General features: G+C 45.0%; 1 protein-coding gene across 1 annotated transcript in view; it reads left to right on the top strand.

Annotated features, from left to right (window-relative positions):
* Positions 1-25,759, top strand: part of LOC144941609 (estrogen-related receptor gamma-like) — a 253,804-nt gene that overhangs the window by 206,336 nt on the left and 21,709 nt on the right. Inside the window, exon 5 of the mRNA XM_078867929.1 lies at positions 3,727-3,843. Within this exon, the coding sequence (XP_078724055.1) occupies positions 3,727-3,843 (117 nt within the window). The remainder of the gene's footprint in view (positions 1-3,726; positions 3,844-25,759) is intronic.

Below are 25,759 nucleotides of genomic sequence, written 5' to 3'. Positions count from 1 at the left end.
GGTAATGGGCCCTTCTTCCTTTCAGGATGCCGCTCGAGAATGCATCGCCTCGCTCTCTGTGTGGCTAAAGGCAAAGCATCGGCCACTGTCATAACAGAGCTGGGAAGTTGTGGTGCTGACTGTGCACCAATGGCTGTATCTGGCAGAAGGGAGGAAGTGAAGGCGAGCTGCGATGGCATCAATTGCATTGGCCGTGGCGAGCTCTTGATGATTGTGTTTTCAAGCTCCGAGTGCTGAATGTTTGATTTCCTAAGGGGTAGAACTCTATACTTCATTAGCTGCCGTTTGATGCCAAATTTATCGTGGCGTGCAAGCGCTGCAGTTAAGCAGCCTCGGCAAATGCGGACGCGCAGTAACACGTGACCGGCAGTGATTGTGTCTCTCTGCAGAGGAGACGAATGGTGGCCTTGCAATGCAGTCACTGGCGTGACACATTGGGTTGTTGTACACAGAAGTTTTTTTTTCACTAAAATAAAAATGAAATACATTAAGAGCACTCTTTTTATCCACCAAACACGAGTGTTTTATCGGCCATGTTATCCGCAAATTGTTTCACCGTTAATACATGGAAACAAATCACGGACATACGTAAATAGTAGGATGAGTAGGGGCATGGATAATAGGAGTTTTCACTGGCCCTTGACTTTTTTCTGATTGTAGGAGTCGCGAGTAATGGGGTCGTAGATAAAAGGCGAGTCTGCAGTAGAGAAATATTGTTGTTAACCCAACTTACCTCGATTTGTCTGCAGTGAGAAAACTCAGGACCAGGGTAAATGTGAATCTGGCTTATTGCTGCCTTCGTGACCCTGATAGACCTACAGCATGGCTTGGAAAGGGTCATTTAATTAAAATAAATTTCTGAAATAATAAGTTCAAAGGTTAATGAGCAGCTTGTGCGTGGTTATTTGTCTTTATTGACTATTTGATAATGCTGCATAGATGATGGAACATAGAGTAATATTGACATTGTTGTCATTGTAGAAACCGCTAAGAAAATTATATTTTATAGACAAAGACTAAGATCGCTCAGCTGCCTTTGCGTCCCCGTTGCTGATGTTTCCACGTCGCACCACATTCTCGTTTTATTGCCGAGCCTACCTAGGAGAGGCCCAGGAACGGGTCAAATACACGCCACTGATCTTGGCCGAGAGCGGGAATCGAACTCGTGTGACTGGTCGTTTTCGCACGCGTGTGTACGCACCCACAGACACGCACAGCGTATAATTTTCTGTTCTACAAAACATGTTTGTGGTACATATCTGTATTTGTTTACATGTACACACTTCGATTGTCTACACATACACATATTTTACACGGCTTCTTATTTACACAATGATGGAAAAAAAAACACAGCCTCCATTCATGTCTCATCAGGTGCTGTGGCAAGACACCTTTAAAGGCTGAGTTCACCTAAGTGACGCCCAGGACAAGTTTATCCAAAAATGTGTGAATATATTCCCATGTGGCAGTGATTGTAGTACAACGCACCGAACCACAAATGCATCAAATTACTCGGCTACTAACATTGACTCCCACGTTCATTGGTACCCATTATATACGGAATGTTGGGTCGACATTAGCCCAACGTGTTGGTCCAACGTTGCATGTCTACTGAGTACGTATCATCGTGATACATTAATCTAAGGATTTGGTTGTTATTTTTTTATACGTCTGTTATGTTGCGTAAATTACACACTCGTGCTCATTTGGACTCATGTGGCGAATGAACTGGAATAAACGCTGCTGTAAAAATGAAGCCGTAGCAAAAACGAGACTACAGCCCAGCCAAAGATTACTCGATTATTTTTGTTCCATCTAATCGCTGGTGGGAGAGGTGAATTATTAAAAAAAACACTATGACAAAGATCGCGTGTATAGCCTTTAACAGACTGTTCGGGCAAGTGCTCTTAGAGACCGCCTACAAAGGCCGATTCGGCACACGAAGCGGTGATGTGGCAATTACCGATGCCCGGCAGCCTTTGTCTCCCGAGTGCTGATTCGTATACACACACTGACCAGGTGCTCATTTAAGTCTGAGTCGACCTAGGGTAGGCTCAGAACCTATTCAAACATTTGTCACTGACGTTGGTCGTGAACAGGAATCGAACTTGGGTTGTCCACAGACGGCACACGCCAGCGCAGTTGTGCATGCATCCGGCAGTGGTGGAGTCTTTCCACTACACATTATATATGCGCACACATTCATTGTTCAAGATGCACATAACAGCGCACATATTTACATATTTACTGGGGGTGGGTGGGTCGTCTAGTTACTACAGAGCCAGCCTCCTGCTTCACAGTTCGCTGGCTCAAATCTAACCGAATTCCCACGGTAATGTGCTTTGGGAACATCGTCAAACAAGCATGCTGTCTGCTAATTTGTGTGGACACATAAAAAAAAAGCCACCGTTCTCCAGAGTGCTTGATTGTCTGCTGGTGTCGGGACCAAATTGGGAACATTAGCCACGATGAGTGGTTGCGTGGCCTTGTAAGTCAATGTGCTTTTGCCGCTGAGCGAGTTTGCATGGGAGACTCGAGGCTTTGATTTCTGCCCATTGGCCCAGTAGCTTGTGCGTTTAAATACCCAAAGCACGCCGACGTTCATCACAGCGGTAGTCAAAATTGGGGCCAATTTCGCCCCCCCCCCCTCCCCGCCTTTTTTTGTATTCTCCTACAGCTTAGGGAGGCACCAGGGTTGTGGAGTTGATCGGAGCAGTTTATTTAAACGTGCTGTTTAGACAGGTTTCCATTGCACTTTAATCCGTAATGCGTTTTCGCTGGTCTCAACGCCCCCGTTCATAACCTCTGTGTGTACCTGAATTGTTATGTTAATAAAACATAATGTTGGGGGGGGGGGGGGGGGGAAATCACACCAATATCCGTTTTCAAGAGCAGGTCACCGGGCAAAGCCATGAAAAGCCATGGCACCCCAATTCAACATTTGAAAATGAAGATAAGTGCTCCTTAACCTAGATGACCACTTATTGAGTAAACATCCCAATGCAGGAGCATAAATTGCCCGGACAAATAAATGCCACCACCAATGTTAGTTGGAAATGTTTCATCCCATTGGCTATTGTCGAGCATAGCGATGATCTTTATTCTGCTGCTCTGGTAGTGCTATGCGGCTGTATTGTTCTACTGTGCTGTTGTTTGGCACGTTGTCCGACACTTCACTCCACGTGCTGAGGTAGCTTCTTCAGAAAGTAAAGCAATTATATCCAGCAACGTCAGACATCGTGCCGAACAACGCGCAAATACGATCCTAAAAGACATCGGGGAGCTGTACAATACATCAACTTGATTTCGCGTGAAGTTTCACTGCTGGGTCACAAAAAAGGTTTCGGAACTCGTCGCCACGACACTGGGCTTCTCAGTTTTGCGTTGTGCTGTGTCCCATCAACCCAGCGTCGTCAGACCGACGAAGGGCCGGTTGGGAGCACAGGCCCGCGCATGGCCAGTAACCACCAGCGGTGCTCCTGATCAACAATTCCTCTCGCACCATCGATACTTTATCGATGCTTATTTTTTTCCCCCGCACACCTCCAATCAGCACGGTTGGCTACGTACGGTGTGAAAGAAGTTCAGCATACTTACATACATACATACACACGTATGTACTCGCGTCATCGCGAGCACAGCAGTGCGGTCCGCGTGCCCTCGTGCGCTCACGTGCGCCCGGTGTGTGCGTGCGCGTGCGTGCGTTTCTGTGTCTTTGTGTCTCAGGGAACATCGAGTACAGCTGCCCAGCGTCCAACGAGTGCGAGATCACGAAGCGGAGGCGCAAGGCCTGCCAGGCCTGCCGCTTCATGAAGTGCCTCAAAGTGGGAATGCTCCGAGAAGGTTAGAGGCACCGGCCGCCGGGAGATTCCCTCGGTCGCACGACACGCAGCTGCTCCTGCAACACGCGTATGTTGCGCGCGTATGTTGGTACGTCTGTGGTGCATCGGCCGGTCATCTAAGTCGGTCAACCCATGGCACCTGGGTCTGTTCCGTGACCTGCCAGCGGGTGTTCGACACTTTCACGTGGCCCGAAAGTGCACCTAGCCTGGCACAAGCGCTGTGGTGACGTCACTTAGTGGCGAATGGCGGTTGTTGTTGTTTGTTGTTTTAGGTATGTATATGGAAATGTTGAAGTTTTTTCGCATGATACTCAGACAACTGTGCTAATCGGAGGAACGGTAATGTCACGTGCCTCCCGCCCTCCCCCCACCCTCCCCCCGCCCCCCCCCAACCGTCTCTCTCTCCCCCCAAACTGATGAATTGTGAATTGATTTCCGACGTAGGCTTTCACGGCCAATATTCTGATTCTTAATTAGTTTTTATTTGGCTTAGGTCGTCATGTAGGGTTTAATGTCCCTTTGTTTTTAAAGCTGAGCTTTGCTAACACCTGGGCTTTTTGTGCGTGCCTGATGATACTGGATGTGATCTCCAGAAAAAAAACTTCGGACAAAATTCTGGTCTGCTGACAAGCTGGATCGGTTGCCACGTGACAATCCGATTCAATTGACTGTCGAATTGTTAATTGTCACAGTTTGGGTGTTGTGACTTCACAAGTTTGTACCGTCTTGCTTTACAGTTTCGTTCCCTGCATTAGGCTGAATATAAGCGTCTTAATTGCTTAAACTTTGTGCGATAAAAAACACACACATTCTTGCGTGCATGATTTTCTTTTAATAATTAAATCGGTTACATGCCTACTAAGTTACAGGTCTAATAAGGTAAATTCAATACGCATTTAAATTCAGCACATTGTCTATAGAAAGTGCGCGGTGCGTCTTGTTCCGTACGAGTCCAGTGTTGCCATCGCAGAGATTTCCGTACCGGGGAAATCCACGGGAAAATTAATGAATTTCTTCAGCAAAATGCCACTGGGCATCTTTGCTAAATGAGCTGTGTTCTTCTCAATGGAGCTGCCCTTTACGCAAGAGAGATTGAAAGAAATAAACATTCTTTTGGGGCACCCCCCCCCCCACCATGCTGGGCTACTAAAGGGTTTGAGTTTACGGTTTGTTTGAAACAGCAGGGCATTGTGAATGCTGGTGGGTTAATTTATTTCAAAATTACTAGAGGCTGGGCTGGTTGGGTGGGTGGCATCACAGCTACGGGGCCTACTCATTCCGGCGTCGCAGAATCGTGAGATTTGGCAGCGGCAACTTGAGGATTCCTTCATCCAGCAGTGGATTGACCACGGCTGATGATAGCGTGGTATTAACCCTTTCCCGTTCCGAGACGTCAGCAAATGTTGCAGGGTGGGGGTCCCATTACCGCTGAATCTCGGAGCACACAAGCGGCTCAGTGTTAATTTTATTTAGAGAGGTGTAGTAGTGCCGTTGTTTTTAAAGACATCGCACTCACCGCAGAGAACTGTAGTGACATGACTGCACTCTACGATAGCCGGCGCCAAACTGTGCCACACGCCCTCCAGCACGGCCTTGTGGGAGCCTTGGTCCCGATGAAGTTATTTTATTTTAGTTTTTATTCCGTTGACCTACATCTATGTTATCTTGAACGCGACCGGAGGTAAAACGGATAATGTATATACATGTACGTCATTGGAACAGGAAAGGGTTAATGTGGGCTATCCAGCTTCTAGTTTTAAAAGCGTCAAACGAAATGGGGAGTATACGCGTGTTAATCCACAGATTACGCGACCTTTCATCGAAGAAGAGCCTTAAGATGATTTCATAAGGAATATTTACTCTTAAAATATTCGCAACAAATACACACGCATATGAGTGCGCGCACATATTCAACCACCGTCGGTCTCATAGATGTGATTATTGTATCTCTCAGACGTGCGTGTGTGTGTAGCAGTGACATGTTGATGAATGAACTACATACGGGTATGCAGATATGCTTCAATGATGTATAATATTAGTGACCTGGGGTCACCCACTAGCCATACACATTAGTGGCAATTGTAGCCTGGCCTGGTGCTTGGACTTCCCTTAGATCAACTCAGCATGAAATAATTTTAAGAATATGGCATAGGTTACTTTACATCGTGACTAGTCGTGGTGCAGGACATTCCACTCGTTTGTGTAATATATACATTTGTGTATGATACGGTTCGTGTAATGTACCTTAACAGGTGCTCCGCTGGTCCCAAGCTAAATGGAATAATCGTATATCTTAGCATGTCTGCTATCGCTGAGTGCATGCACTTCGACATGACATGGTTGCATGCATGTGTGCGATTACACGCATGTTGGGAGTAGTCAATTGGGAGTGGCAGTGTCGTGGATAGAGCGCTGCGCAATAAACCCAGTGACCCGAGTTCGATTTTCCACTCGTGGACAAGACCAGAATCGAATATTTGAACTGGTACTGGGCCTCCCCTAGGTCGACTTAGCCTCAAATGAGTACCTGGTACGGTGTGTAAATCGTTGGCACTTTGGAGACAAAGGCGGCCGGGCGTGGTGCTGGCCACCCACCTCGTTGTATGCCGTGCCGGCCTTTATCGGTGCCCGCTAACAGCATCTGCCCCAACAGTCTGTTAAAGGCGATATACGGGGGTTCTTTGTGTGCGTGTATGAAAGCATGCACTTGTGCATGCATGTGTGTGTGTGTGTGCTCTCTCCCATGCTTGTCTGTCTTATTTACTCAAGCCTCAGAGCCTATTGAACCATGCCTGTGTATATTGTCCCGTGCAAATAGAACCTTGCTCACGAATAGCAATGGATCACCACGTTGAGGCCATCCTCTGTGATTCCACAACAAAGCCGGCGTTCTCTTCAAGATTACCAAGCACCGAACAAAAACATCAGCCAATTACATCCCAACACAGGCCGTGTAAATGCAGCGATTTCCAGCGACACACACAGGGAGATCTCAGGCTCCCCCTTAGCATGTAGCCATGCCTCAGCTACTCCTGTACGCCTCCACACCTTAGCAAAAAGGGGAATTAATTTAATATATATTTTTAAAATCACTTGATGGATCACTCCGTGCATTCATGTGGAGTATGGAGCCAGCTTGCCTTTCTCGCCAGCGCCACGCATTCCCTTTGTGCCGGGAGATCAATGGCAAAACATGACGCATGTCAAAGGCATAGCTGTGCGTAACATATGGCCCTAGTTAACGAATCAATGGGGTGATATGCCACGTTCACTTGAAACAGTCAATAACTGGAATTAGTTGGCTCTTAATTGTAATATTTCTTAATTACGCTACGTCCACTGCTGGCCTACGCCTGCAATATATTAACAAGGGGAGTCAATCGGATGTGCTTGTAAGGGGCACTGCGTATGTTGACGCAGTAAGATTTCGGTGGTGTTGAATATGCACTTTTAGTGCTGTGTTGCAATGAAAATGGAGAGAATTTTCTTTTGGCCAAAATGTAAAAAAAAAGTTATCCTTCTGCCTGGCACATCTTGAGGTTCAGCATTGAAAGTGTTCACACGAAATATAAAGTACATTATTTAATAACTTTAGCCATCTCCGTGTGCCATTGTCCGTTAATGCAAGCCCCATGAATGCTACAGAGGGCTGCTGTATACAACAGAAAGCTTCGCTGGTTGGGTGACGGGAATATTCAGCGATGATGACTACTTATGAAAGTGAAACGATTGAATATTTATCATACCAACAGTAAAAAAAAAATCATACATTTAGCATTTTCATTTGGTGGCCAGACCAGAGAAGCTATGAGCTTGCAATGAGCCACAGGCTCTTTTCCCATGTGTGCCTTATGTACGTGTACAGGACATGCCATATCAATACAGTTTCTCATCATGGGACATCCCTTGCCAGTATGAAGGTCCCATAATGTAGCTCCTCAGCCCGAGCTATAAATGTCCCAATAGTGGCATTGTCTTTGTGCTGTTCGCCTTTTGGGGTCCTCTGGTCTAACGCCGTTTGAGACAAGGCTCTATAGAAAGCTGTCTCTGGTGTGGACCAATCAGTTTCAAAGACAATGCAAATACTACCAGAGCATGTTTTTGTTTGGTAGCATGTTCACCACAAGTATATGTGGTTAATGCAGACATGATTCCTTGCAAAAGGTTTCAGTTTGGTGTTTTAACATCTTAACACCTGTTTTATTGCCAGAAAGGGTTAAAAAACTATTCTTATATTCAGTTTCTCATGATGCCATGTGACCCGAATTTCTTCACGTGCATTTTAATACGGCGTTAACTCGAGATATCCTACCGATAAGAGAAACAAAAAATCACGTGGAACGAGTTTTGTATATTTGGAATTTCAAGGGGAAATTTCAGATATTGATCATTGACATGTTATACTAATTTTAAGTGTCCCGAGTGCGAACAATTATGACATCACCATGTGAATTACACCTTTGGTAGAAAGTTGCCTTGTATATTTTTGCACTACTGGTGGGGAAAAGTGCAGAAGCGACGTCGTATTACTGACTTCACCGCTACTTTTGGATTAATCGGAAATAAAATAAAATTGGATAATCCGAATTGTCCGCATGTAGGCTCGATTTTCAGATCTTTTCTTTAGTTTGGTAAGAAAATTGACAATATATCATGCCTATTTTTATAAGTGTTTATACACTGACTAATATACACACACATGCCTCAGGTTTTCAAACTTTGTAGTTTTTTATTGAGATTTTCCGCAAGTTTATATTTTAGAAGAAGAATAAAAATTCATACACACACTTCTACATTCAGATACTGAAACTATTTAACACTCTGACCCCCTGGGCACAGGGCCTCTGTAGGTTTTAACATTTACTCCCACAGAATTATATCGGCCCGGTTGCACCCCCTGTTTGTTTTTAATAGAAACCTGCTCTGGCGATATATTGAAACGCTTTTAGGGAAAGATTAATCCTGTGTTTGTTTTTTTTGTGTGTGTGTGGCGGCGTTTTCTTTTGTGTACAAATAGCTGCGGGCGGGCGAGGGGGAAACAGCGGGGACACGGTACAGTGGGTAAAATTGTAAACCCACCTCTCTCTTAAAATAAATAATATACTGTATAAATACAAGTTGGTATTTACTGTGCTTTAAATTGGGTGAGCCTGGATTTGGCGATGCTGGTGGACGAAGAAGAAGAAATGTTTGAAGTTTTATACACAAAATGCATTAGACGTTTCAAATTGAGGTAAACCTAGATATTTTATTTGCAAAACACTTTCGTTTATTTAAAGTTCATTTGGCGTACTAAAATGAGGTTTTTTTTGGTTCGCAATAGTTGTATTCCTATGTTTGAAATGTGCCTATTTCCAATCCACGGTGTTTCCGTATTGCATAATGCACGGTGGAGCCTATACACAACATTGAGATTTTGATTTAAAGCTTTCGTGACTGCAGGGATTCATATTCTTGGTTCTTTCGGTAAAGTCACGTAGAAGGGAAACAAAAAAATATATATTTTTTATTATTTCATTGTTTCCCTTCTACGTGACTTTACCGAAACAACCAAGAATACAATACTGTGAGTGTATTGTTTGTTTACATTTCATAGTGTGTATGTTTTCTGGTTCCTATTTCAACCTTGTTCAATCATCCTCATCCTCCTAAATCAACTAGTATTGCCTTTCAGTCGTCATCAGTTGCGTCCAAAATGTCGGCATCTCTCCCTTCTTCATGAGGGAATTGGGGGCATTGCTCTTCTCTTGAGGAGGCCCAGAGCTCGTTCGTTCGTTTGTCTCTCAGTCCGCTTGTCCTGGTGAGGGTCACGGCGGCAGCGTGTTGAGTAGGGCGGTCAAGATCTCCCTTTCCCTGGCGACAGACTCTAGCACTAAATTACTATTCACTACTATACATTACATTATACACGACTATACTAAACACTGCTATACGCTACACTATACACTACTATTCACTACACTATACATTACTAGACACTACACTATGCACTAGTATACACTACACTGTACACTACACTAAACACTTCAATACACTACACTATACACTACAATACATTACACTATAATACACTACACTATACACTACACTATACACTACACTATACACTAATATATACTATACACTACTATACACTATAATATACACTACAATACACTACACTTTACACTGCTATACACAGACTCTAGCTTTTCCTGGGGAACTCCCAGGCGTTCCCAGGCCAGCCGAGCGACATCGTCCCGCCAGCAGCAGCAGCGTGGTCCTGGGCCGGCCCCGGGGTCTTAACCCAGTGGGACGCTGATGCTGCTGCTGCTGCCGCCCGGTAGAGTTCCAGGGAGAGTCGACCGGGGGCCCCATCCTCACCAGGTGGCCCGAACCACCTCAGTTGGCTCCTCTCGATCCGGAGGAGCAGCGGCTCGACTCCGAGGCTCCCCCAGATTACCGAACTCCTCCACCGATCACGGAGAGTGAGCCCGGCAACCCTGCGGAGAAACCTCGTTGCATAGAAAACCTAATTTCGGTGGCCCAGAGCTAGTGGTAGAAATTCCATTTTCCTGTGACAGGGGACAGTCACTCCAACAACCGTTGTTGCTTCTTCTTGGTTCTTTCGGTAAAGTCAGGTCTGTCGAGGAGACATTCAGACTCTGTCTCCTCGACAGACCTGTTCTCCACCTGAGGACGGCTCCTTGCGTTGTGGCTGAAACGTCGTGAGAATAATTTTATTATGTTTTATTTTTATTATTTTATTATTTCCCTTCTACGTGACTTTACCGAAAGAACCAAGAAGATGAATCCCTGCAGTCACGAAAGCTTTAAATCGAAATTTAACCGTTGTTGCCTTCCCACAAGTGGTACTCTTTTTTACATATTCCCGTGAGATGATGGTTTGAGGGGACACCATGGTATAGGGTCTGTGTGGTTAAATAATGGGGTTAATGAAGATAGACGTGCAGATTTGTGTTGCTGTTTAAATTATAGACATGGCAACATAATTCTAATGTTCAAGTGGTTTCGCAGTGAAATGAGCATGGCACGATGCTCATTTATCCTTTACAGCCCTCTCAGAGTGCTGCGATTGCCACAATAATATGACAGGGGTGAGTTGATCCAACCTCGTGGGTGAAGCCGCTATCAAAACCCCATTGCCTCATCCTGCACTGCGTCCTGCTGCGTGTCTGGTGCCAGTGCTATGTTTTGAATGCTACAACAGGACAAACTCATGTTGGGCAGCATTACAGAATCCACGCATGTGCATGGTTTTTCTTCCTTGATTTAAATATCCGTTGAAGGTATGTATCGCTTTAACGACTTCATCGGCAGTATTTAAAAGATGATGTTATCTTCGTCATCGTTTTTAATAGCGCTTGTTAATGAAGAAGTTTCTTAAATAGATTGTGCATGCGTAACATCCCGTGATTTATGCCATGTTAAAGGCGATTTCGAATGTTTTGTGAGCGCATTATGAATGTATCGTTCAACATAGCAACCGCTACCGTCAACGCACTCATTCTATGACAATGGATCGTTTGAACCTCCACTCATATAATTGTTGAGTGCGTATCCCTTCGCCTCGTTATGAAGAGATACATGTGCCTGGTGCACTGGATCAGATCTGATTTGCAGAGTAAATTGAGGCAAAGTGAAAACACAACACGACACTTCCCCACGTTTGCCCTTTTAAACTGCTCCAAGTTACGCATGACAGTGCAACATTACTGTACGCGTGTACCGTGACATACTCTGCAATACCGTGGAAAAATAAACCCACATATTCACCGGTAGTATCGGTAATGTAACATATCTAGGTATATAGATATTGGATATCATCGTGGGGAGCAGTAGCAGAATGGTTGGCGCAATGCACTATGAACCCATTGACCTGAATTCGATTCCCGGCCACGGCTATCATCAGTGGTGAGCAATATCGGAACTGGTCCCGGCTTTGTCGCCTTCGTTGAACCGCACCAACCAGTCCGGCGAAGTATGGTTAAACAACCTTCGTGGTCAAGGTGTCTTTCATCCCTCAATAGGTTGACAAATAACTGTAAGTAATGATTAATTGAATAGTCATATTATTATCATGTTTATGTTAGTGTGTCTAAACTCGCACTGACAAAGCTACACACAGACCAGTGTAATGCAGCAAGGTCAAACAGACCCCATAACCTACACAGTGTAATGGGTGGCCTTATCATGGCAATGCATTGACAAAGGGCTGAATTTTTTATATATATATTAACTCCAGATGTATGTATGTTGAACTTCTTTTGCACTGCACGTAGCCAACCGTGCTAACTGGAGGTGCAATTAATTGTGTGTGTGTGTGCGTATATGCAGCACAAAACCGTGATATACTTTATTTTACGATTGTTAAACCCCACCGAGAAGACGTCTTGCAAAAGAAACCTGGGATAAAAAAAAAGCAGATTGCACCAATAATATATATCGGATACAAAAAAAATTGAAATGCATATTTTAAAACCAAAAATATTGACATACACCGTGTGCGAAGAGAGGCATTGTCGAGTGTACGTGTACTGCATAGAGAGAGACTGTGTACCGAGTGCAATATTCTGTATTTACCTTTTCATACGTCTGCGCTTTAACATTACAGTACTTTTTTCCGTACGTATGTACGTTGAACTTATGTCGCACCGTACGTAAGGCAACCGTTTGAAGCAGAAAAAATTGCCTCTTATGTAACCAGACACTATATATATGCATTTATGTATGTATGTTTATAAGTGTATCGAGTGCTGGTAGAAGATCAGTCAATATCACAGAACCCCGTGGCTTCTCAGGCGTTGTTTAGGATGCGCTTATCAGTACAGGCTTTCTTATGTGCGCTTTTGGTCATGTCGTAATACAGAGCAGCGATCAGAAAGAGATTTATACGCGCGACTCTTTCATTTAGCTTGCCGGAACCCAGGAAATGCTACATCTGATATAAATATGACAGCAGATATCCCGTTTACATAAATCTAATTTATTCCGTGGCTTCTGAATGAAATGAATAAGATTTAGGTAAAGTTTCCCGGCAAAACCCCGGAGCCTGCTCTTGTCAGAAAGACATTTGTAAAATGAGAATCATGTCCTATTTAAAAGATGGATTGTTCTGGAAAACACCTCCTCCATGCAACTTTTCTCAAATTTTTTAGATTGTGTCATTTTTTTCCCCTCCTCAATTTTTATTCAATCATTCTGTTAGCCAGAGGTTTTTAAAAAAAAATATATAACGTTGATGTAAATATTGCATTAATACTGGCATAAATTGTTCGAATTCTATTTTGTATGCAGTAACTGGATACCAAAAACATCTTAGCTATGTTCAGGTTCTGTAATGCAGTATTACTTATGAGGAATTAAAGTGTAACCCTTAATTTTATACGTAGGCTTTCATGACCAATATTATGATTCATAACGAGTTTATATTGGGTCAGATTACCATGTAGGTATAATTCCAGTTTTTTTTTACTATAACCCTCCACTGCCTGACAGAGCCAATCAAATCAAGTTGTCACGTAATCGTTTTTTTTTGCAAACCGGTTTGGCCCTGAAGCAATGGAGGAAATTATACATTTCTATGGCAGGACCAGTTTACGTATAATATGATCGCTGTGTACGCCACATTAAGTGGGCTCATTTTCTAACAACAATAATAACAACAGCACTCTTTATTTATCCAGGAATGCCTCGCCAATTATTAAAATATCTCCTGAATTTGGGCAGTTTTGCCAGTTCCATACAACGAGTGTGTGACACGTGGAAGCAAAATGGATTATTACCCAGAGTAAGCTTGACACAGATGGATTCAAGAATGTGTGTGTGCTGCATCTCTTGGCTATCTCGCAGCCCAGTGAGCTTCGGAGATTCGCAATCTTGCCCGCGTTCCACCAACCCTTGCCTCCAATGCTGTCTCACAGATGTGCGGAGCTGCGTCAACCCTCAAACTTGATTTTAACTTCGCAGCCTCGTGCTTGTGAGTCAAGTGTTCCACGACATAATTTTACTCGACTGGCCTTGTATTATTACGATCGTTATTCTACTCCGGCAAGCAGTGAAATTAATGTCGTAGAGCAGCCAAAGTTTACATTTGTGAGATCGTTCGTTCAAGTTCTGACCACAGTCGTATCAGCCCATAATTCATTTTTGGTCAAGACAATTAATACTTTATTCTGGGCAGATACGTGAATGAAGTGTTGTATTTAGAGTAACTACTACAACTATAATAATGTGGGATCTCCACAACGGGCTTCGGACTGCCAGCAGGAATGAGCGGTGACCCAATGCTTTCATAATAGAGGATTTTGGGTTAGATGGCGTAAATATAAATGTGTCGGTATATCCGCCAACACCCGACACAACCAATTAGCAAGGTTTGTCACATCAACAAAACATGCCGAACCTTACTAATCGGCTGTGCCGGGTGGTGGCGGATTTAACGACACATTTATATTCACGCGATAGAACCCCAAAAACCTCTATTGCGGATAACATTGGTGACGGAAACTGTGGCGAGCCCATTTACACTGCTGGTTGCACAGAGGTGGAGGGGATTCGATAAACGTGCCACCGATATTCCAACTGGCGCACCAGGATGTCAAGTTGAACCACCAACCTCCGGATCGCAGGTCCAACGTGCTAAACATCGCACCACGGGAGCATCCCTGTTTGAGGCAAGGCAATGATGAGCATAGGGCGTTGGTGGAAATTCCAAATTCCTATGGCTTCAGGTCAATTATTGTATTAGATTAATAAATACATATCCATATGCACATTTTACGGATCCCAGTCATATTTTATTTGTGTAAGCTCTCGGTTGGGAAAGTTAGACCCTAAAAGTATCTGCAGGATTGTAAAAGGCATTTCAATGAAAGTTAAACATTAATTTGGTGTGTAGAGTCTTATGGAATGAGTGGGATGCATTTAGTAGTAAAACAAAACTGAATTGAAACAGATTTTACATGTTCTTGTTCAATGAATGTAACGGATATATGCATGTGAGTGCAGGGAATATTAAACTTGATTGCAGAGGTTTGTGCGTACCATCACATTCGTGAATACTATAGTGGAGCAGGATTATAAGAAATGAATGTTAGATTGATGAAAACATAAATGCGTAGATGGATTATCATCATGGTGAAGCGGTGACCTCACCACTGATTTCCTTCCAACGTTCTAGTAGGTGAGGGCACTCAGTTGATTATCAAACACCATATACCTGCATGCGCAATGTTAACCAGTATATACACAATTATTGGCAATGTCTGCATGTATGTTGATCTTTTTTCACACCGTACGTAGCCAACCGTGTTCATCGGAGCTGCGGTGCCAATATATGCTTTTTTCCACGTTTCGCAGTTAAGTCACAATATTCGTGATATTCATCATACCGCAAATGCTGTGCAATCATGAAAAGCATTCGACTTGCATTTTGTATATAACTATTTGTAGCTTCATCTTGTGGAGCAGACAAGTATATGCGTACGTGCGTGAGACCCCATGAAACTATTGAACCACGTGCAAATGTACCTGCAATTCACGAAGTAAACTTAAGGGGTGGTATGGTATTAAAGTAGGGTGCCGCTTGTGTAAGGTAGCTTCACCGTTAGCACTCATTACTACTGAAACAATACGACTGCAATGCACCTAACTGACTCGCTCGTGTTATTGCATCCCACCATGGCCATTTGCCGCACAAAGACACAGACAAAGACTCCTTGTTCAGTCGTGTAAAACATAGGGAGGACAGTGTCGTTAGTTTGCAAGACAAGCCACCGTTGTCGTGCCAGTACCAGATTTTACACATTTGCACCAATTGCTCGTTTGAGGCTTCATTGGCCTCGGGGAGGACCCAAGATTGGTTTAAATGCCACGTGGTCAGGAATCTTATCAGCCATCGAAATTCAGCACGCAAAGCCACTGTGCTGGTGTCCACCAAAAGACAAGGGCAAAGGTCACCCATGTAACATTATTCACTTGGCACGGCACACGACGGGCTGGGTGGCCAACACCACACCCAGCCCGCTTTCTCTTCCTCGTGACATTGTTTTTAAAAACATCGCACCAGGTACTCATTTTAAGGCTGAGTCGACCAAGGCGAGGCCCAGGACTGATTCAGAGAATCGTCGCTGGTGTTTGTCGTGAGCTTTAAACGAAGTCGGGTCCGCCTGGTTCGTAGCGCAGCGCGCTAACCGCGACACGACTGCTCACTTGGTGCTTAATCAGCCTCGGGGAGATTCAAGATTGCTTTGAATACCACTTGGTCAGGAGTTGTATCAGCCATTTTAGCACGCACAAAAACCACTGTGCTAGTGACCAGCAGAAAAAAAACAAAGATCCCCCGTGTAGCCTTAACAGACTGTTGGGGCCATTAGCGAGCACCTATGAAAGTTGGCACGGCACATGAGGAGGTTGGCAGCCAGCACCACGCCCGGCCACTTTTGTCTCTCTCGCGGCAATCCTTTTACACATCGCACCAGGTACTAATTTGAGGCTGAGTCGACCTAGGGGAGGATGCCCAGGACTGGTTCAGATAATCGTCACTGATGTTGGTCGTGAGCGGCGGGAATCGAATTAGGGTCGGCGGCTTCATAGCGCAGTGCGCTCACCGCTACACCACCACTCCCCAGCATACACACATTCTCACACACACACACGGGGAAGTGGTCTCATAATCATTAGCCTGCACATGCCCTCTGTAATGCTTAATCCACCCTGGGCCACGAGCAATGAATTCAAGTACCTCCTGAGGGAATTGGGTCCAGTGCAACAGCCTTCATTCTATTAACAGACACCCCTTTCGGCCCTTTGTGTATACACACCCTAAATCGAGAGGAGCTGGCACCACCCACAATGGACATGCCGTGTGCACTACATTTACCAAAGCAAATTCTAAATGAAAGGGATTGATTCATCAAGAGCGCCCCCTGACTAAACTCCGAGCACTATCTCGTAACAAACGACTGTGTTACACCGACGGTGGCGGGCGCATTGCAGAATACACTTCGACTCGCTTGTGCGTCCTGAACAAGCACCCACTCCCCGTGACAAACCCTTTGGACCAATACTGCGCGAGTGAATTCAGAGAGCCTGAATGCGGTCGTGCGTGTATGTCATTGATCGGAGGTGGAACTGGGTTGTGAGCGTTTCACTCGAAAACTGAAAGGTTGCGAGTTTGAATCCTGGTCGGAGACGGATTCATGGAACGAGCTTCCGCTTTGTGGAAAATCAACAATGGGCATTCCTTGGATAGACTGGTCCCTGCCACGAGAACGTGGAATTTTCGTGTTTGGCTCAGAGTGTTGCCCCCTTTTGCTCATTTTTATCAGAGAGATGGTGCAACTTTTGATTGTCATTTACGCATATAGCAGCCGCAAATGCACACCTGTAATTCATCCCTTTGGAGGTGAGCTTTGGTGGGCCACACGGATTGGTGAGACTGTCAAACCCACTGTGCTGCCAGGTGACCACGAGACAGCAGTACAGCAAGTAGGTTTTAACCATGTAACGTGGAGCTTTGTGCATTATTCTCTTGTACACATGAAAATTTACAGGATAGTCTGTTTTTTTCCTACGTGCAGCCAAACATGCATTGATGGAACTGACCAAACATCCCAATGCTTGACTGTTGAAAGAGAGTCATGAGTGACCTGTTTAAGAATAAACAGAGGGTATTAATACTGTGTCTAAGAGAAACATGCTTTGTTAAATAGTGGTTTTGAATAGGAATAATAGTTGTATTGTATCACAAATGCACCCTGGAATACCTAAGCTAAATTAACTAAACTATTTAAATTTTTCCGGGTAAAACCCACTGAGCTGATATCCGTTTTTCAGAGGCGACCTGGCCACACATGATACCCTCTTGAGGTGGCCGACATCACCACACGTGGAAATGTGTAGGCACACCGAAATAATCTCAACGCACGTTTCTAAATTGAGACGAGCCTCAAAAGAAAGCCGTCTCTGGTGTGGACCAATCAGTTTCAAGGACAATGCATATATTATCAGAGTGTGTTTTTTGTTTGCATTTTGACCACAAGTATTGTGGTTAATGCACACATGATTCCTTGTAAAAAGGTTTCAGTTTTGTTGCCAGAAAAAAGGGGAAAACCCCTATTTTTGAATCCTTTATATTAAGTTCACTTGCTTGCTTGCTTGCGCGCTTACGACCGTGCAAATCTTTTGGTCGTTTTTTAACCCACTTCTCGTGATCCAATCGAGCTGACATTTTGCACACAGACTCGTTGTGTGTGACAATTTATTTTCGTGAAAATGTTTTTCCTAAATTTTCCACTTTTTAGGAATTTTTTTTTTCATATTTAATTTAAAATACCAATGTCATAAAAATGAAACTCTTACTCAAGTAAAACAGAAATGAATAATAAAATAAAACCAATACCACGCATATAAAGGATTTATAGTGAAAAACTTTGTTTTTACGGGTTAATTTTTTACGTTTCGAAAAGTTAGAGCGAAAAACAGGAAGTCCTGGATACAAATCCACGAGACCACCGCAGGGAGAGGGATCATGCACACTCCAAGTATACGGACGTCGTCAGGGTCGGTCGAGATTGAACCCACCACCTTCTGTGTACCAGGTGAGGGAGATAACATCTCAACCATCGCGAGAAAAACTGTGACAAAAAAAGGTGGACAAGATTCCTACATATTGGTCTGGAGTAGGGTGTGTTACAATTAATCTGTTTGCCGATTTCTATAGATTCTTGTGTTCAGAGTATGTGCAACAAATCGCTTGGGGTAAAACTCTTAATTATTCGTGTGTGTGTGTTCTGTCGTGGGTTCACATAACCCCATCCAGACATTAGTGGCTACTACACTCACCACATTGTAAAAGTAAACAAAAAAAAGGAAAAATTATAATCCAATAATGACCATGAAACAAACATCGCATCAGCATCATATAACGACTGATCCTTCGGGGTTAATAGACTACATGTTGTATGAGACGGGCAGAGGAGATAAGTCTCGAAATTATGTTCACAATTGGAATCAGAGGGGTTCTTCAGTTTCGATTTGAAGAGAGACGCATCAAGTCCACAGAGCACGGGAGGAGGAGGAGCAGCAGAAGAGGTGGGGTAACCTCCCATTGTGCAGAGGCAGATGGAGGGAACCGGCAATTCGGAGGGTGAGATGATACTCCGCTGAAGAGGAAGGATTTGGGAGGGAGAGTAGGAGACGAGAACATTGAAGCAAGCAGGGGTGGAGGTCACGGCGAGTTTCGAAAGGAATGAGATTTGAAACACATTTGAGGTTGTTACGGAGAGCACGGACACAATTGTGAGGTGCATTGCACAATGTTGGTGAACAGTGCTTCACTCTGGGGACATAGTAAATGATCAAAAGGTAAAGGTGCAGCCCTGCAATTACTTCATCACAGCACTGCTGACAGAAGGGCCTTCAATGTAGTGACTGCCTCTTGGGATCATTGTAAATGATGCGTTTTTACATCTAAATTGCACATTCATTTTGTTAGAATTACTTTTTTGTGTTTAGTTTGTTGTCCTTCCCACGCGTCTCTGATTAGCACGGCTGGCTACATACGGTGCAAAATAAGTTTGACATGCATAAATACGTACACTGAGCCTTCAAGAGGCAGAGACACAAATTCGTTTTGTGTCTGAAAACACACGTTCTGGAAACACAAGGCAAAACTTCAAACTTTCCTTCCTACATATATTGATAATACTCTGTACTGTAATGAATTACCCAACTCTGTCTTCTGATTACAACTAAGCACTTTTTTCTGACCTACCATCAATCGTTCAGCACTTTGTAAAATGTGGTATGAAGAAAAAGACTGTCAAATCTTCGTGGATTATTCTACAAAATATTTGTATTATGATTTGTATTATTTTCTTTAAAATATTGACAGAAAAAGCCAAGAATACACGTTTAAGATGGACACTTTAAAAGCCATGAGCTGTCACTAAGATTCACTTGCCTTGAGTCACAGGGACATCAATTAACACGTGAAACACAATTGTTTCTGCTTCGCTGATGTTGAGACACGAGCATTTACTCTTGAGGCCCTAACCATGGCCTGAAGCCTCCTGGTCTCCTGCAGCTGAGTTTCAGCCCTCAAAGTGGCTTAAACACATTCCTGCGGAGGGAGCTGGTAGGAACGTTGGGTTGCTCGGTCAATGGCCAGGGTCAACGGCTGCGTGGTGTATTCCGCAAATATGGCCGACTGTGAGGGCGGGCACAAGCCGGCGTGAGTAGGTTAAACGTTGAGTTTTATAAGGGCACCACGGGGTGACCAGCCCCTCCCCACCCAGTCCCACCCCTCCCACCCCCCACCCAGCCCCACCCTCCCCACCCAGCCCCTCCCCACCCTCCCCACCCAGCCCCTCCCAAACCCTCCCCACCCAGCCCCTCCCCACCCTCCCCTCTCCACCCAGCCCCACCCCTCACATTTTTGGATGCACGATGGACGGACACAATAATCCCCTGTGGGCTGGTGTATCCAGGAGGTTCCTACCAGTAACAAACCCCTGTAGCTGCTTCACTGCCATGAGACTGAATTTCAGGTCTTCACAGTGCAAGGCACAGTGGCTAGTACTCATTGATGCATCCCGGCCAATAAGTCAAAGGCATTTTATTAGTTTTTTTTATATCATAATGGCTCGTTGCCAGTATGGCATGGTTTTTGAGATACCATTTTACTGAATGCTCATTTTGAACCTAATTAATGTGCTCAGCGAAAGGTGGTTACTATCAACCTTTGCGTAGAACTTTTTCCAAATTGGCAGGAAAAAAATCACAGCGTTTTCTTTAATCTTTTAACTAAATTTTAGCAAAATATTCCATAAAAAAAACATGCTAATTATTTGTTTGAGTTTTTCCCAAATAAGACGATCAGTCATGTAAGCATCAAAGTGAGGGAAGCATGGGAACCATGATACAACGTACAGAGCAGTGATGCCGTAGTTAGCACATTCTCCTCTGAAATGGATGACCTGCGTGTCATTTCCTGCCATGGGTCACTTAATTGATAACTGAAATCCGAACTGGTCTTGCATCAACCCCATTGACCAACGTACACTCACCAACGTGGTGAAGTATGGTCATACAAACCCCATCACCACCACGTTATAGGGAGACATTCGTCCGGTTATCGTTATTAAAACTAAACTGTTTTTATTTTACAAGGCAAGGCCCACTAAGCTATCGCTCTCTTTCAGAAGCGACCTGTCCACATTTGTCAGCTCAACAAAGTGGCTTATCACGTGCCTATTTGTAGCAGCCAGATATTCTAAACACACGTTTCTAAATGTGGAGGGCAAAAACCAGAGGACCCGGAGAAAAATCCACACGACCACGGCCAGCACACGCAAACTCCAAATATACAGCAGCAGGCATCAGGTTCGGGATCGAATACATGACCTCCTGTATACCAGGCGAGGTAGTTAACATCCCGCCACTGTGGCACCCATTGTAACTGTGTTAACTGTAAACGTTATAGCAATTCCAAGCTCACATTGCTATGTAAAATCCTGGGATGGTCATTGGCTAAAGTTGTCCAGTCACCCCACTGATTATCCCAAAGGCAGACTTGTGTTCGTTCGTCAATATGGCCCAGTCACCTGAAAGAGAGTTCCCACAGCCCCCCCCCCCTTGTTTTCAGGCCGGACACCTGCACTGTGTTGGCCTGTCCATTCCGGTCTGATGAAATGGCAGCGGGGGGCTCTCAGTGGCCAAAACAGATAACGAGACTCCACCGACCGCCCTCTTACGCTACCCCCCCACCCCAATCCAATCCTCCTCCCCCTTAAGTCCATAGAATGCCTGCCAGCGCCTAATGCGAAACTATCGGCGTGCATCACTTGTGTCTCCTAAATGGGAACGCTCCGGATACCGATTGCCGCAACCGCCGTCGGATTGATAAGAAGCCGATGGTCCAGTCTCCCGAGCTGCGCCGCCATTCCTGGGCGGCCGCTGTATCTCCCATTGTCATCGGCAGAGCCGAGACATCTGAAGCCCCCCCCCCCCATCAAGCCAGCATCCAAGTGGAGATACAATATCCGCATTGATTTTTTTTGTACCTGCAGTTGTCCCGTAATCTCTCTTTACTTGTAATGTTCCTTGTGTTTTTTTTGAGATGCTGACTTTCACTGTGTGTGTGTTTGTGTGTATGCGGGGGGTTGGGGGAGGGGGGGTTCGGTTAGCTTTTCCAAGTTTCATTATTTTTCTCGGGACATTTTGTTTCACGGAACGAGATGGCACACACAAACGCGCGCTCTTAATAATCCAGAGCTTTGGAAGCATGATTGGGAGGATCACGCAGAGGCATGCACCAGGCAGGGACAGAGAGGGAGAGGAACTAGTATATGCCAGTACAGAAAACAAGCTGCCCACATCTGAATTAGCATTAGATTAAGTAGAACCCTGTGTCACATGACCATTTCATGGCTATAGATGCGCAGAATGCATTCGGTGGGTCTGTTACAGGGACACACGCGTCGACAAAGATCTTCCGTTCAAGCTTATAGACTATTGGTATGAGCGACATTAGCAAGCACCTACAGAGGACAGCACAGCACATGAGAGCGTGGTGTTACCAGCATAATGGATGTCTGTCTTCCCATTTCTGATATTCACATGCCGTGCAAAATATTGATTTTAGGCAGATCTGGCATACATGAGGCCCCATGATAGGTTGAAGGTCTTGTAATCAAGCCCAGGCAATGGAGTTCACAGCGCATAGCTCTCAACACTGCACCAACGCTTCTCTCTTCCCTGTACACTCACGCGTGCGTGCGTCCGTGCGAGCAAGCAAGCGCCCGCATTTTACTGCCAAGGCAAGAGCAATGGCAGATTGTTCTGGTGTATGGACAAAGATAGTGAATCTGTCGTCAATAGATAGGCCTTTTGCTGGAAATAGTTTTATTGCTTGCACTATCTCACTTTAAGAATGATCAATATTAAATCCATTATTTAAGTCAATAGACGGCGGAGAACAGAATGGGGGGGGGGGGGTAAAGTGTCTAGGTGGAGCTAAACGTTTGAAGACACTTCGCCTGTAGTTGGGAGAAGCAGTTTTTTTTTCACCACCTGAGGGAGAGAGGGGCCTGCTCGCTGTAGGCTTCCTAATTTCACTGTACGCGTAATTACAGGGAGCTAAGCAGAGAAATTCTCTAGGCAGCCATTCATGCCAGCAATATCCCGTGCGAGAACCAGCCATTTCCCTCTAAATGCGTACTATTTCTCAGCGGCAATTGATTATTAGATTAGCTCGCCGCAAAAATGTGCGCTTCAGATAATATTATGGCCCATGCTTTATGCACTTGTAATTATTTCGTATCTTGAGTCAATACTGTGTGGGGTTTCCCCCCCCCCCTCACTACCGACCACATATCTGTGGTTTCGGTTTGTTAAAATGTGAATTTGAAAGAAAAAAAACCCGAATAAAAATGACAAGTTCTGCCCACAGATAATTATCAGGAACAGACATCGTTTGATACCAGTTACATTTTATATTTGTATATTTAAAGCTACTTTTCCTGAAACTACATTCATAAGTCAAGTAGGTAAAAAAATATACTAAAATAAAAAATAATATATCTATTTTATTTTACCTACGTGACTTTACCGAAAGAACCAAAGAGTATGGATTCCTGCAGTCACGAAAGCTTCAAATCAAGATGTAACATTCATAAGGTCTCGCCAGTTCACAATCTCGGTTGGGATTCAAATCAGGCCATCGTCTCACCTCTGGGTGGCCAAGGTTTTGAGCGCCCCATCTCCGTTGAAGTCATCGGTGGTCCCTCACCACCGTGGAGCCGCTTCGCAGAGCCATCGTTTGTGATAGCCTGGTCGCTTCTGGGCCTTACCTGGTGAAATAACACATTCCTGCGGAGGGAGCTGGTAGGAACGTTGGGTTGCTCGGTCAATGACCAGGGTCAACGGCGGCGTGGTGTATTCCGCAAATATGGCCGACTGTGAGGGCGGGCACAAGCCGGCGTGAGTAGGTTAAACGTTGAGTTTTATAAGGGCACCACGGGGTGACCAGCCCCTCCCCACCCAGCCCCACCCCTCCCACCCCCCACCCAGCCCCACCCTCCCCACCCACCCTCCCCACCCTCCCCTCTCCATCCAGCTCCTCCCCACCCTCCCCTCCCACCCATCCCAACCCTCCCCATCCAGCCCTTATAAACTCAACGTTTAACCTACACCACATTTACACTTCACCGCACTTGTGGTGGGGTGAAGTGTCGGTACTGGCAGCTCTTCCAAGACGTCTGTCTAGCATGGAAGAACCAGGCCCCTCTTGTGGAGGTCTTCCGCCGGCAGTAGTGTGAGTAGGCGCTTGCCTGCAGATTCATGATTTTTTTTTCATGTTTTCATTATATTTCATTAGGAGACCCGATGCAGAGCACGAACCGTGATGTAGGGGAGTGGGAATACACAAACTCCGCGGACATAAGTCCCAAACGCTGCGCTCCAATACTTGGAGGAGGGAGGAGATGTGGGCTCCCTGGCCTGCCGAGTGGGTACTGCGAGTGGGGTGTGTGTACCTTTATGTGGGGAGAGGAAGGTGAGGGGAAGAAGAACTTCAGTAATAGAGTAGAGCAGCAGTCCCCAAACCTTTTTGTCACCAGGGACCGGTTTCGTGGAAGACAATTTTTTCACGGACCGGGGGAGGGGGGGTTCATCAATGGGTCTTTCCCCCTTTTCAAAGAAGCTTTCCAGCGACGTTTGTTTTGTACTCATGTTGGCTACTAGGGGTTAGCAGCTTGTGGGCTTACCAACACTGTGACTGAGACGAGTGCACAGTGCAGGAAAGAGGCGCGGATGGAAGTGGTGAATAATAAAACAATGGGGGCGGGCCACTCGCGCACTCACCGCTCTCACCTCCTGCTGCTGTGCGGCCCGGTTCCTAACAGGCCACGGACCGCTACCGGTCCGTGGCCCAGGGGTTGGGGACCCCTGGAGTAGAAGGTGCGAGGGGAAGGAGGAGGGGAGAAGGGGAGTGGGGGTGGTTGCAAAGTTCTGATTCAAAATCCCAATAATAGGGTGGTCTCAGCCACAGCAATGTGAAATGTCCACCCCATGAGAACGTATCCAAACTTCTGAGTTGATTACCCATAAGGAGATGAGTGTTCGACTTATTTCTTGCTGTAGCTGTTCGTATTTCTTGTGTCCCCTCTATGGATTCCACAAACAGAATGCATACCATTGTAATATCGGTCTCAAATGAGAGTTATGAGGTCCTTCTTGTAATTACAAAAGTTTGGAATGGATGACTCTGGCATTAAAAAAAAGACAAAATATTAGGTGATCTCATTTTATCCTGGGGGGACAAAAAGGTGCCTTGGAGGAATGTGTAAATTATTAAATTGCACGTGTAACGCTCATTCACTTCTACGTAAGCCTTTGTCTGAGGGGTAATGTGGCAGTGACGTCACGTGCATGCCACGTGAACCATAAGTGGCCGGTTGAACAACGTCTTGAGAACCCATGCATATTCAAGATGTCATGTGGGAATTACATCATGCATGTCGTCATGAATATTAATGACATTTCCCCCCATATAAGTTCTATTCTTTTTTTACACAATTACAATACAATTTGGGTTTATACGGCGTGTAAATGCTATATAAAAGCGGTGGCAGTATCCACGACTCAATGAGCCAAAATCAGGTGAAATTACGTGGAGAAATGCCCTGCCCTTTTCTGCATGACTACTTCGCTTTATTTAAGCATTGGAAGCTTCGACACGTACCTGACATTAGGCTGGTGCAACTTTATTATAGTGTCACATTTCAATACGCTTTGAGCCACCTCTTCAATGTAATTCTCATTTGCTCTTCCGTGGGGAGGGACATTGCACTTTGAACCCACTCATCCGAGTTGGACTCCTGGACTTGGCTAACATCAGGACTGGTTGATAT

This window comes from Lampetra fluviatilis, chromosome 25, assembly GCF_964198595.1.
Source record: "Lampetra fluviatilis chromosome 25, kcLamFluv1.1, whole genome shotgun sequence".
In the NCBI taxonomy this organism is placed as follows: Eukaryota; Metazoa; Chordata; class Hyperoartia; order Petromyzontiformes; family Petromyzontidae; genus Lampetra; species Lampetra fluviatilis.
Note: the sequence above shows the minus strand (reverse complement) of the source record. Positions and strands in the feature narration are given on the sequence as shown.